The sequence below is a fragment of the Hippopotamus amphibius genome, chromosome 4 (assembly GCF_030028045.1).
Source record: "Hippopotamus amphibius kiboko isolate mHipAmp2 chromosome 4, mHipAmp2.hap2, whole genome shotgun sequence".
Taxonomy (NCBI): Eukaryota; Metazoa; Chordata; class Mammalia; order Artiodactyla; family Hippopotamidae; genus Hippopotamus; species Hippopotamus amphibius.
In genome coordinates, this window is record NC_080189.1 from 29,738,851 (window position 1) to 29,751,745 (window position 12,895).

The 12,895-nt window shown below is 36.8% G+C and overlaps 1 protein-coding gene across 5 annotated transcripts in view; it reads right to left on the reverse strand.

Moving 5' to 3' along the window:
• PTPRZ1 (protein tyrosine phosphatase receptor type Z1) overlaps window positions 1-12,895 on the reverse strand; it is a 177,183-nt gene that overhangs the window by 58,727 nt on the left and 105,561 nt on the right. For all 5 annotated transcript variants that reach the window (XM_057731057.1, XM_057731054.1, XM_057731053.1 and 2 more), the window contains 3 exons: window positions 11,852-12,009; window positions 11,550-11,700; window positions 1,298-1,482 (listed from right to left, as the gene is read on the reverse strand). In XM_057731057.1, the coding sequence (XP_057587040.1) occupies window positions 1,298-1,482; window positions 11,550-11,700; window positions 11,852-12,009 (494 nt within the window). The remainder of the gene's footprint in view (window positions 1-1,297; window positions 1,483-11,549; window positions 11,701-11,851; window positions 12,010-12,895) is intronic.

The window sequence follows — 12,895 nt, forward strand, 5'->3', positions numbered from 1 at the left end:
TTAATTCTCACAGGAGTACTAACATGCTAGACATCTGTCCTTAGAAAAGTTTTTCTCATTTGTCGATAGAAAGATTTATATTTTACGAACCTGAGAAAAAAATTTATGCAATGTTGTTAAGTTGAATTTGTGATATCTGTGAATTAGAACCACACTGGAAAACTATGTTTTTTTTTTAGAAAATCTCATTTTTAACTCAAACTCATCAAATTCATAAATGAGTAGCCAAAACTGTAGATTGCTATTTTAGACAAACAAGCATATAGCATTTACAAGAAGCAAAATGTGAAAAACTACTTTATCTTGTTATCTTAACAATATATAAGCCAGACAGTAATAGAATTATCATCTTTTCCACATCATTATGAAGTGAAAAATAGTATATTCTTATAAATTCTACAACTTTCTCAATTCATAGTGTCTCCGTTCTAGACATCTGAATTAAAAAGTTGTTACAGATCTCATTATTTTGTTTATATGATATTCAACACCAGTTTCTGTTTAAATGCAGGTTCCTAGGGCTTGAGGGACCCCAGCTGTCTGTGTTCAGAGTTCAGTGTCTTGGACTTGCACTGGGGGCTTCCTTGAGCCACACCCAGATGGGGTTTTCTCAACTACACCCCAGCACCTCCCTACCAAGGCAAAGTTTAATACTGAGATGCTCAGATCACGGAAGGAATCTGTACTTTATTTTCTTTAATTCTTGTGCATGAGTGGGGAGGAAGAGGATGTGGATCTTTTCCCAAGGATTACCTGCCTCGAGTCCCAAAAGCTCTGTCTCAATTGACTTTATCTCTGTTACTTGGAAGTATGATGCAAAGAAAAGGACTTTAAAGACCCCTACTCTATTCCCTACCCTATTTCCCTTGTGCTGATAACAGTATGATGGGGAAACAATACACTACGGTATCAGAACACTGACATTCCAGGCCCAATTCTTTCCCCAACGGTGAGAGCACAAAGTATTTAACTATTCTTTGAGTCCTTTTCTTTGTAAAGAGAGGCTACACTAGATGATCTCCAGTTCTAAGTCTTTCGTAAGTGTCTACTCTACAATGTTGTTGTTGGCAAAGTTGTGGTCTCCACGTGATTCAAAACATTAATAAGAACCTAGTATCAACCACTGTAAGTTCTGACATAATTAAATACAGCTTCTGAGTTCCCTTCTCCCCACTAGAGAACTTCATACAAAGTCTAGAGTCATCGAAGGCAACAATATACAATCACTCGTAAGTTCTTACCCTAAAAATTAAACCATAATGTTATCAATACATGAAACAATTGATCTTTTAGTTACCAAGTCTTGATAGCCATCTGTCAAAAACTCATGCTTGGTTTGGTCTTCTCCCTCTAACTGCTGGTACAGAACTGCGAACTTCTCAATCATGGTGTCATAAACTACTCGAGGTCTCTCCCATGTAACAAGAAGGCTAGTATAATTCTCTGGGTCAGCTTGAACATTTTCTGGTTCTGAACTACAAACTTCAGAGGAAAAGAAAGTACGGTTATTAATACAACTGTCCCTCTCTAGGATTTTAACAAGTGAAACACATTCTATGAACATTTGTGTTGTATTTTAATAGAGGGTAAAAAGTTACACTTTACCACTGTGGCACTTTTGTTCCTGCCAATTCCTGTATCTGAAATACTTCCTCCTTCCCTCTGTGAATGAAAAATATTGCCTGCCATATGTAAACAAAGGATGTTGCAGCCATCAAACCATCACAATACAGCTGCCCCCACAGTGCACCCTGAGGAAACTTAGGATGAGGAAACTCAGGATGAGAAAACACAGGAAACTGGCCCCAGATAGCTGAGGTGCATATCAAAGGAATGATTTCAGTGAGCCCAGAGGCTTGCATCTTCCCATACATAGAAAAGTGCTAAATTCCTTAACTTGAGATATCTGCTTTCCTTTAATTACCAGTGATCTTTTGATATTTCGACTACCTGGTCTTTGTTGCAAAAATTCTTATATATCTTGGGTCCCCCCTTGCCTCTTTGGAGCCGTCCCGCAGAGTTGATCTGAGTCCTGTCTCCCAGGCTTGAAGTCCTCAGAATGTCCGCTGAATAAAATATAACTCTCAGCTTTCAGGTTGTGCATTTTTTTTCAGTCGACACCTCCTATATCTATCAGTTCAAGTTTGACCTTCCCACTCAGGAAATGTCTTGATCAAGTGCAACCTCCTCTGTTATGCATATTCTGACCTCTGCTGAAGTGATCTCTGTCATTTTCAATTCAAAATGTCTGTTTTTACCACTATTTTACCACTATTATTACATTAATTGCATTTTCTATTATATTTTTCTTTTCTGAAGGGGTCTTAGCTCCTCTAGTAGATTATAAACATAAGAAGCAGAGCTTTATATTTCTAAATTGCCTAGAACACTGTCTTGAACACAGTAGCATGCTAATTCATTTTCGAAAATAAAGGAACAAAGGGTATCTTCAAGTTTATGGTGTCTTTATTACTCTCGTTTAGTACCTGACAAACATGCTTAGCCCGGGATGAGGGATGAGGAGAATTCCAATTATAAAAGATGGTTTATTATCAGACATTTTACTGCTTGAAAATCCTTAAAATAATTAAAAATTGCTGTCAGAGAAAACCGTAAGAGAACAATTAAAACTATTATTTCAGTATTTTTCTGACCTGCTGACAAAAATCCCACTTTGGCATAATAAATAGATTAAGCAATTAGTTTCATGGAATTAGAAGATTTGTTTGTCTCAGCCGAAAAAATATTTTGAAACTCTCATTCAAGGAGTTCTTAAAATGAACTGAAGCCCATGCTGGGAATCATGCCAAAAATGCAGTCCCATCAGAAAGAGTACTCTGATACTTTCTGAAATACATTCATAATGTGATTATTTGGACTAATTGTGAGGATAAGAATTACAAAATTCATGATATTGTGCTAATGAAGCAAAGTAATAAATATAATCTTTTCATAGGCCAGATAGATTTGCAGAAGAGAGGGAGAGAAAGGTCTCTAAGGCCAAAGATTAATTACTATGCTCACAGAATCCGGGCTTTGCTTTAAAGGGATAACTTAAGTTACAAAGCCACTAGATGAGACCATGCAGTTGACTTAAGTCAACCATCATCACTACTACCAAAACTATTTCCAGGACTCAATGAAAACATGCAATCAACAGCATCAGAATGTGACCAAAAAGCCTTTTTGGTCTCTACCAGTCTGTAGTTTTTCTAGTGAACACAGGAGGGCACCCAAAACTAACAATTGACCTTATAAATTGAAACATTTTATATACAGTATTTAATAATAAATGTTTTAGCATATGTCTGCTATGCTAGCAATGGTATATGAATGATTCAGCGAAATATATATATATATATACACACATATATACTTTAAATCAATATATGAATAACAATATGAGTTAGAAAACAGAACTTCTCGCTGTAAAAACTATAATGTTATTTTTTGTTTATCGAGTATGTAGGGTGGTGTGTTCATTTGGGAATAAGAGGACAATTCTTCTATTATCAAAAACATGAATTCAGAATAAGAAACTGTATTCTAATTTAGGTCTTGACTACCTCACGGTTATTCTATCTGGTGACACTTCTATTAGTGTCCACCAGATGGCAGAAAACCATCAAATCATCTCAAAAGTGAGCTGTTCACATAAACTGTATAACTGGAGGACGGGGTTGCCTCAGCCATGATTCTGATGAATCCCAAGTCTGTTTTTAGAAGACTGAAAGTGATTCTGGACAATATCATTTGCAGATTTTGTTCAAAAATCAATCCCACTTTGTATAGCATGAGAATGATTTAAAGGGAACTCTCTCTTCCTCAAAGATGAAACTATCTCAAAATGCATTAAAGTTTTATATATGCATACAAAACATAAAAATCTGAGAAATTGACAAAAATGTAAAATTATTCACTGCAAAATACCCAAAAGACTACTTCCTAAATAGTGCAAGCAATTTTGGTCAGATGTCTGTGTTTATCTCGCCTTAATAGTAGAAATCAGCCAGTACTTCACATTTTAAGAACCAGCATTAATATAAAGTAGAATTCTAAAAAGAAATTCACATTTCCTTGCCACCAGGTTTTCATTCCTTTGCTTTCTTCCTTACATTTCTGTAAAACCTTATTAGTAACTTGTTTAATAGTTTAAATTTTTATTGTAAATAGAAATTTATTTTTAAAACACTTATTTATTGATAATCAGAGCTTAGTAACATGTTATAAAGCTGCAGCTGAATTTTATCTTTTAGATGCTGAAATACAGAATTTTATGGAAAAAAAGATACACACTTTAGCATGTATGCAAGAGAAAGATCAGTGTTTCTGTATATAGTCTATGACTGTGCCAATGGATTGCCCTTCGATAAGGTAAGACTGGATTTTTTAAATAACAATCTAGTTAATTTTATATATACTACTTTGTGTTCAGACATAAAGCTGGGTAATGACTATGGAGTAAGTTATTAATTTGCACTAAATTTTCCAAGTTTTCATTATATTTTGTATCAAAATTAGTTTATCTTATTAGAAGGACATACACTCTATAAAGCATATTATCTGGATTGAAAATCAAGAAGGGTTTTCCAGATCAACATATATTCAGACACCAAATACAAGCCACTAGTAAATGTAATAAAAAAGTAATAAAAATATAATTTCCTTGATTATGGGGAGTTCAGAACTACAAGATGTTGAGGTCCCATTTCCTTCTTTAGGAATGAATCTCATGCCCTGACTCCTTTCCACAAGCTACGTGTGATCTGGATCATAATTACTGATTCTTTAAGGAACGCTGGCCAAGAAGGGGAATCTGGTTCCTGCAGACTCCTGGCTAGGAGCCAGGCTGTGACAAATCTGGGGTCTACGTCCAGTCACATAGAATACAAGTAAGCACTTCAGTACAAATGCAAAGGATCCTCACATGTAAAGAATGAGAATGTAGTTTCCATTTTAAGGGAGCAGTAAGTGTTCTTACTTAAAAAGTTATTTTGAACATTCACTTCTCATCTACTTGGTTCCAGGCACTCTTGGACATATAAATAAAGACGGTGCCATCCTTGCCTTTAGGAAACATTCCTAGGATAGCCTCTAACCCTTACATTTAGTAAGTTATTAAATGTCATGGTTGCTTTTAGTTTCCAAATCCTAGACTCATTTTATAGAGGAATGCAAAATAAACTTTAAAAATTCTGCCATTTAAACCAAAGTAGGTTGTGCTTTTTTGTTTTTTTAATAAATTTATTTATTTATTTATTTGTTGGCTGAGCTGGGTCTTTGTTGCAGTGCATGGGCTTTCTCTAGCTGCAGAGAGCAGGAGCTACTCTTTGTTGTGGTGCTCGGGCTTCTCATTGCCGTGGCTTCTCTTGTTGCAGAGCATGGGCTCTAGGCGCGTGGGCTTCAGCAGTTGTGGCACATGGGCTCTAGCGCGCAGGCTCAGTAATTGTGGCGCACGGGCTAGGGCATGTGGGATCTTCCCAGACCAGGGATCGAACCTGTGTCCCCTGCATTGGCAGGTGGACTGCTAACCACTGTGCAACCAGGGAAGTCCTAGATTGTGCTTTTTGAAAATACATGTTTTCCCACTAAAAGTTGTCAAAGCTTCACACACTTAGCTCACATAAAGTCCTTTACCTTCTTACCACTGAAATGAATGCATAGGAAGAGGGAATACCTCCTACATAGGAAAGCGCATGCCTCGCAGAGCAAGTCCCAAAAGATTAATAGGCAAAGCAGAGGGTCATGAGGAAAAAGGAAAAAAAGCGGGAAAAGAAAAGGAGATAAATGAAGGAAAAGCACAAAGGAGGAGAACACGACAACTCTTTCGCTGGGACAAGTCTCGCGACTAGCTAGTCATTAAAGCTGGTGCCCATGGTCGAGGGGAGGAGATGGGCGTTCCCTTCCGCCTCTGCTGTTCCGTGTGCCCACCTTAGGAGAGACACACGTCCCGAGGGAGAAGGTCCAGTCTTAGCTCCATGGCTTGTGAGTAAAAATGTAGATGGAGGTGAAAAGCCAAGGTGGTGATTTTTGGGCAGTGGCAGAGAAAATGTCACTAGCTTTTTACCCAGTATTTCCCACGATCTTGGGGTTTGGTACAGTTGAACACAGCCCATGGCAAAGGTAATTCCGTGAATGCACACAGATAAACCCACCACAACCTTGCTTCAGGTTTATGGGTGTCATTTTAAAAAGTATTGGCAAAAGTAGAGATGAAAGCTATACCAACAGCATTTTGCTCTCTCAAGGGCCCTACAGATGAGACTGTGACTGGACATATTTTTATATTTCTGTAGAACAAATCAGTTTCTCAAACAATTGAAGTAGTTAAGTTGCTTATTGTTAGAGCAGTTCTCAGTAGCTCTAATGCTAGAATTCCTTTATAAGAGAGACTTAGAGGCAGATATCTAGTTGGAAGTGGGGAGACTTGAAACTGCATTTGCAGAGTGGTTGACATAAGCTGAAGAAAATGTGAAAGGAACAGGTGGGGAAAGGGCACCATCGGTACTTTGCCATGACTGTGTGTGCCAATCTGTTCCATCCCCCAAATTCCTTTTTGGCCTTAAGCTACCATAAACAAATTAACAGCATAAAAAATAATAATAAAAAGTACTGAGACAAGTAATTTAATGACTACTATGAGAGGAACCTGAAGACTGACAGGCTCAGAAGACAATTAATATTAAGGTTGTGATGTCTCCTCAGGGAGTAGCAGATCTCAATAAAACTAATGTAAAGATCACCACAAATGTTAAAAATAATAACTAGAAATGATCCATCGCTGCTCTGCACTTCTCAATAATTATATGCCATTCCCTTTAGATAAATAACCAAAAGAAATCTTTCAAATTCTACCTAATTCAGTCAATCTTCTCTAGGAACACACAGTAACTTCATCAACAGTTCAATTTGGAACATATAATTTTCCAAGAAATAAATAATCCTCATGTCACTTTTCTGCATATAGTTAGAGCACAGAGTTAATGTACATGTGACCTTAATGAATGCTATTTACAACTATTGACCTTCAAGAAGGTGGGTTTACTGATACATAATTCATCGTGACATTTTTCAGGAAATTACAGAAAATTTCTCATAGCTCAAATACAACATTAAGCTATGAAGATACTCTTTTCATGCTACCCTGCCTTGAAAAGCATTTTATATTTTATGTTTTTTTTAAGTCTGCATTAAGTATATTACAATGCTAGCAAATGAGATTTAAAGTGTGTATATAATTCTACTTAACAAACAAAAGCCTTAAATATGGAAAACTTGAATGGCATCCTGTACTTGTAGTGATAGTCTGCTCCTCTCTCTATATACAAATATGTAGATGCACACATGCATATATATATATATACACAAGCGTATACACACACACAAACACACACACATACTACAGTAATAAGAGCTATGGGTCCGGAGTATTTTATATTCAAGAGATTGGACTGCTTTGCAAACTTTAGCTCATTTAAACCTCACAACAACCTACAAGGTGGCCTTTTTAAATTTCATTTCATTTCATTTCATTTTTTAAGCTCTTTATTGGAATATGTGATTTACACTCTTGTACCAGCTTTTGAGGTACACCAAAGTGAATGAGCTGTATTTACATATATATCCCCATATCCCCTCCCTCCCGTGACTTCCTCCCACCTTCCCTGTCCTGGCCCTCTAAGGCATCACCCATCATTGAGTTGATCTCCCTTTGTTATATAGCAACTTCCCACTAGCTATCCATTTTACAGTTGGTGGTGTATATATGTTTATGCTACTCTCTCACTTCGTCCCAGCTTCCCCTTCGCCCCCTGCCCCCCGCCCCCCCAACCCTGTGTCCTCAAGTCCATTCTCTATATCTGCATCTTTATTCTTGCCCTGTCACTGGGTTCATCAGTACCATTTTTTTAGATTCCATATATATAAGTTAGCATACAGTATTTGTTTTTCTCTTTCTGGCTTACTTCGTGCTATATGACAGTCTCTAGGTCTATAAGGTGGCCATTTTTAACTCTCGTTTTATAGGTGAAGAAACTGAGGCTTAGAGAAATTAAACAATTTGATAAATTTATATAACAAATAAGTATTTGCACTGGGGTTTGAAAGCAAAAGTCGACTGGGCTTTAGAGCCCCACTATGCTCCAGGAGGCCCCTGCTTCTAGGCAGAGAGTCTTGCTAGTGTGATAAGAGGACAGCTGGGAGGCTGGAAGGCAGGGGACAAAGCCGGACACCTCCTCTATGCACACGTTAAGTTTGTATGGTTATGGACACATATTTCTCATTAACTAAAACACAGCTTTTACTAACTCCTTCAAGATCAGATGGTTCTATTAAATTCTATGATTCTTAGAAGAGCCAGAACTCATTTTGTGATGCCAAAAATAAATGCCTTTTAATAAATGGCAACGCTACGTAAAAATGCAAAAATAGAAGACCGAAGTTCTGGTAAAATATGTATTCATTCACAAACATTTATTGCGTTTTCCTATGAATGCAAAAATGAATAAGGCTTGATCTCTACCCTCAGGAACTTTGCATGGATATGCAGACCTCACGTGGTTGTTGCAATTACTTGTATTTTGCAAAATATATTTTTCTACAATGCATTTACTGAGAGCAGAACTCTAACAATTTTCATGCCACCTTTTACTTCTCTCTTGGTCAAAATGAGGATGTTAGATATTCATAACAGCATAATATATAAATATAATCTGAATGTCCTAAACTAAGAAACTGATTTAATAATTTGCTATGACTATACAATGGAAGAGTACATAAAAATTAAGAATGTTATTAATGATATATTTACATCATGAAGTAAAGCAAAATAAAACAGATAAGTATGGTACAGCCTCATTTTTGTGGGATACAATAATACATTTTTAATTTAAGAGAAAGGCCTAGAAGGATAATTCTCAAAATCCTCATAGCAGTTATCTCTGGGTAATGACATTATAAGGCATTTTTATTTTCTTTTGTGTGCTTTTCTATATTTTCTCCTTTTTTACAAAGTTCATGTAATAAAAACTTATTTTCAGATTAAATTTAATAATGATTAAATCCTGAATATAAATTCAATCCTCAATTCTTATTTTCAAATTCAGTTCAAGAAAGTAGAGGGGCAATAGTGTATCCATTAAGGAAAAAATCACAGGAATATGCACATGGAAAATAAATGCTTGTTGAATGCACATACTCATGATGGAAAATTCAGGAACTCAATTGTTCTGGTTTTTGAAAACAGCCAATACTATTTTTTTTAAAGTTTCATGTCATTAAAGTCATCAGTTTTTATTATAAAATTATGTAAGTATACGTTATGTTCCCTTACAAAGCACAGTGGAGAAAGCTTTGGAAGTCTTTAGAATTAGGAAGACCTGGGTTCAGATACTGACTCCAGCCTTTTATAGTTCTTTGAAGCTGGGTGAGCCACTTAACAGCAGCTTCCCAAATTGTAAAACGAGGAAAAGAAGGCCGATGCCTGGCTGAACACACTCGTCTATTACTGTTTTAGTTATTATTATTTTTAGCCTTCATCACTTAACTATGAAAACAACATTCTACATTAAAATCCGAACTCCATATGAGTTTACACATTAAACAGTGCAAGAGGCACCCATTGAGCATAGCCTGCCGTATTTTTATTATATATGCAAATAGATTCTTTCAGTCATTTGGTGAATATTTGATGAATGAGAGCTTTACTTTAGCCCAGCAATGGAGGTAAAGTAATAAAAGACTTCCTTCCTTCCTTCCTTCTTTCCTTCCTTCCTTCCTTCCTGGAGCTCAAAGGGTGGTGGCGTGGGGGCGGGGGGAGGGTGGGTGGCCACAGATAAGTAAACAGACAATACCATACAACGGCAACTGCTAGGAAGTGTGGAGCGCAGAGTATAGGAGCTTCTGGGCACACTGCACACCTTCAGACGAGCATCATTCTTCTTTACCCTATGGGCACGGCACCTCCACCAGTGCACAATCCTGTGCCTCGGCCAGAGCCAGGCTTGGTAGGGGTGGAGGTAGAGTCAGAGACGGCTCCCCAGTGGAAGCAATGGTCTACCTGAGTCTCAAAGAATGAGAAGGAGACAAGCAAGTGAAGACACAAGGGAGAAACATGTAACGTAGGAGAGTGTGGTCTGCCCTCTTCAGGGACCTCACAGAGCTCACTATGAGGGAAGGAAGCTGGCCAGGGAGGAGTAAGCTTTAAGGCCGGTAAGTACTAAACATGACCTACCATGTAATGACAAATGGTTTGGCGTTTATTCTAAAAGCAACGGGAGCCACAGAAGGGTTTTAATAAAATATAACTAATAAAAGTACATAAACAAAAAATCGTATTTATTTATTTCATTATTTGGTCATTTGTATTTCAGAAAAGGAGATGGTTAAATCTGTTTCTTTTTTCTAATCAATTGTGTATTATTTACCAGACAGAAAGTTTTAGTATTTAGTATTGTGGGTAGAAATATAATTAAATTTCCTCACTTTGGAGCAATTTCATTTGAAACAATGTCACATTAAATGCAGCTATTCATCACTGTTGTCTTGTGCTCTGTTTTTGTTGTTGTTGTTAAAGGATAAACAATTCCCATAAATATCCCATTGAAACAATAAAAACATGCTGTTTTAATGCCTAGCCTTCAGAAGCAGACGATTATTGAATTAATATTATACACAGCCAAAACTTCATTGCAGGACAGGGATCAAAGAAGACCATGTACTTGGAAAGGTTTTCAGTCCCCAAAGCAAAGGCCACTTCAACTCTTTCTTTCATGAACCAGTGCACCCTCAGTGTGAACTGAAAAGAACAAGTCAGCAGATGCAACTGATTGTGTCCTCTGGACACTTTCAAAGGCTTCTGACTGCTGTGTCAGCTTCAAAAGACCCAGAGGGCACTCAGAGACTTTCCCTCTGCCTCCTCTCCAACGCCTGGGCTTGACAAGGACAAACTTCTTTTCTTTCAAAGAAGGAAACTGGGGAAAAGACTCACTTTTTATTCATTAATAATTCAGTGCCTTTGGTTTCAATCCTTTCTAGGCACTAGGCTTCTCTGGATGCTGCCAACACAAAGATGAGTACTTCTTTAAAACCCAAATCACATGTCAAGACTCGGGTCAAATGTGGTTCTCCCATGGAGATTACCTAGTCATCTGAACTAGAAGTGATCTTCCCAAGCTCTGAACACCTCACCCCTTATTCACTCCTCTCTTATAACTGCTAGCTCAGGCAAATGCCACAAAGAATATGGAGGTGTGTATGTGGCTCTGCCTCCTATTACTATGTATTTTAGAAAAATTACTTTCCTTACTGAACCTCAGTGTTTCTCATCTGCAAAATGGGGTTATTCATTAGGGAAAAACAGATATTTTTAGTACCAGTTTATAAATATGGCAACTGAGGTTTAGAGAAGTTAGATAGCTTACCTAAAGCTACAAGCTATAATCAAAATATTTCCAAAAATTTAAGCCTTGTATATTTTCCACTATACCATAATTACCTCCTACAACATTGAATCTACAGGATTTGTAGAAAAATTATATTCCAATACACACCTGCTTCATGAATCTCTTCCTTTCCAGTATATGAGGAAAACACCTGCCTGGAGAACTTGTACTGTTGTTCTCGAAAATTATTTTGTAAGTAGTCCATCAGCATGACATAACCAGACTGCTGCATTGTAAGAACTTCACAAAAAACAGTCAACTGGAAAGAAGATAATTTAACATACAATTTAACATATCTGCTTCAAAGGCATATCAGCAAATGCTTTAAAACAGATATTCTGTAGTAAAGCTTAGAAAATAATTCTTTTAAAATTGCTTCAAATTACATTTGTTTGAATTTGCAAGATTACCTGGCTTTCAGAGATGCTAACTGTATCTTTAAAAACAATCCAGTCAACGGTGTCTGTGCAGGGAGGAGCAGTCAGGGAGCCATTGTAAGTGTAATACTTTTCAGTTGAGTTTGGCAGAAGGTTCCGCAATGTGAACGGATCCAGTGCAGCCTGTTTCCCTACAAAGGAATCACACACATTGCAGCTGAAATCCCAACACTGGAACTCAGCTGTTCAAAGCTCCTATGAAACAGAGACATATGCTTTGGTATGTACTTAATCAGAACTGAAATTTTGAGAACATTTTAGATATACAGTATTTCATAAAGGTGATGAAACTGGCATACTCTAAATGTTCTTGCATACATCGCTACATAGTGTTAGATGCTTTATCTTTACATGGGCCAGATGCTGGAGAGATTATGTTTACATATGAAAGATTCAGAAATCATATGGCCATCTGGATAGATACAGTAAAATCAGTCCATGATTTAATACCAGTTTGTGGAAAAGAAAAACAAAACCTTATTACGATGAAGATTATCTGCAAAAGTTTATAATAAACATCATATTTAAGGATGGCTTATTGAAAGGCTTTCCCATAGTGATAAAGAATGAGACAAGAATATCATTCTACCACCATTTCTAACAAACCAGAGGACTGGGACACTTATTTACTTTATTTACTTACAATAAAGTAAGAAAAAGGCAAAAAAAAAAAAAAGGCAAAGATAGACAAAGAGAACGATGGAAGGGAATAAACAGTCCAAACCCACACATATATGGTTACTTGATTAATGACAGAGAAAATTATTACATAGTTGGAATGAATGGCCTTTTCAATAAACAGTGCTGTATCAACCAGACATCTTTATGGGAAAACAGAAATCTTTATTCCCTACTTCACACCATAATCACAAGTCAGTTCTAAATAGAGTGTAGATCTAAATGTGAACAGAATAATAAAGCTTTTAGAAGAAAACATAGAAAATTATCTTCATAACCTTAGGGTAGGTTGAGATTTCTGAAATAGCATGCAAAAAGTGTTATTCACAAAGGGAAAAA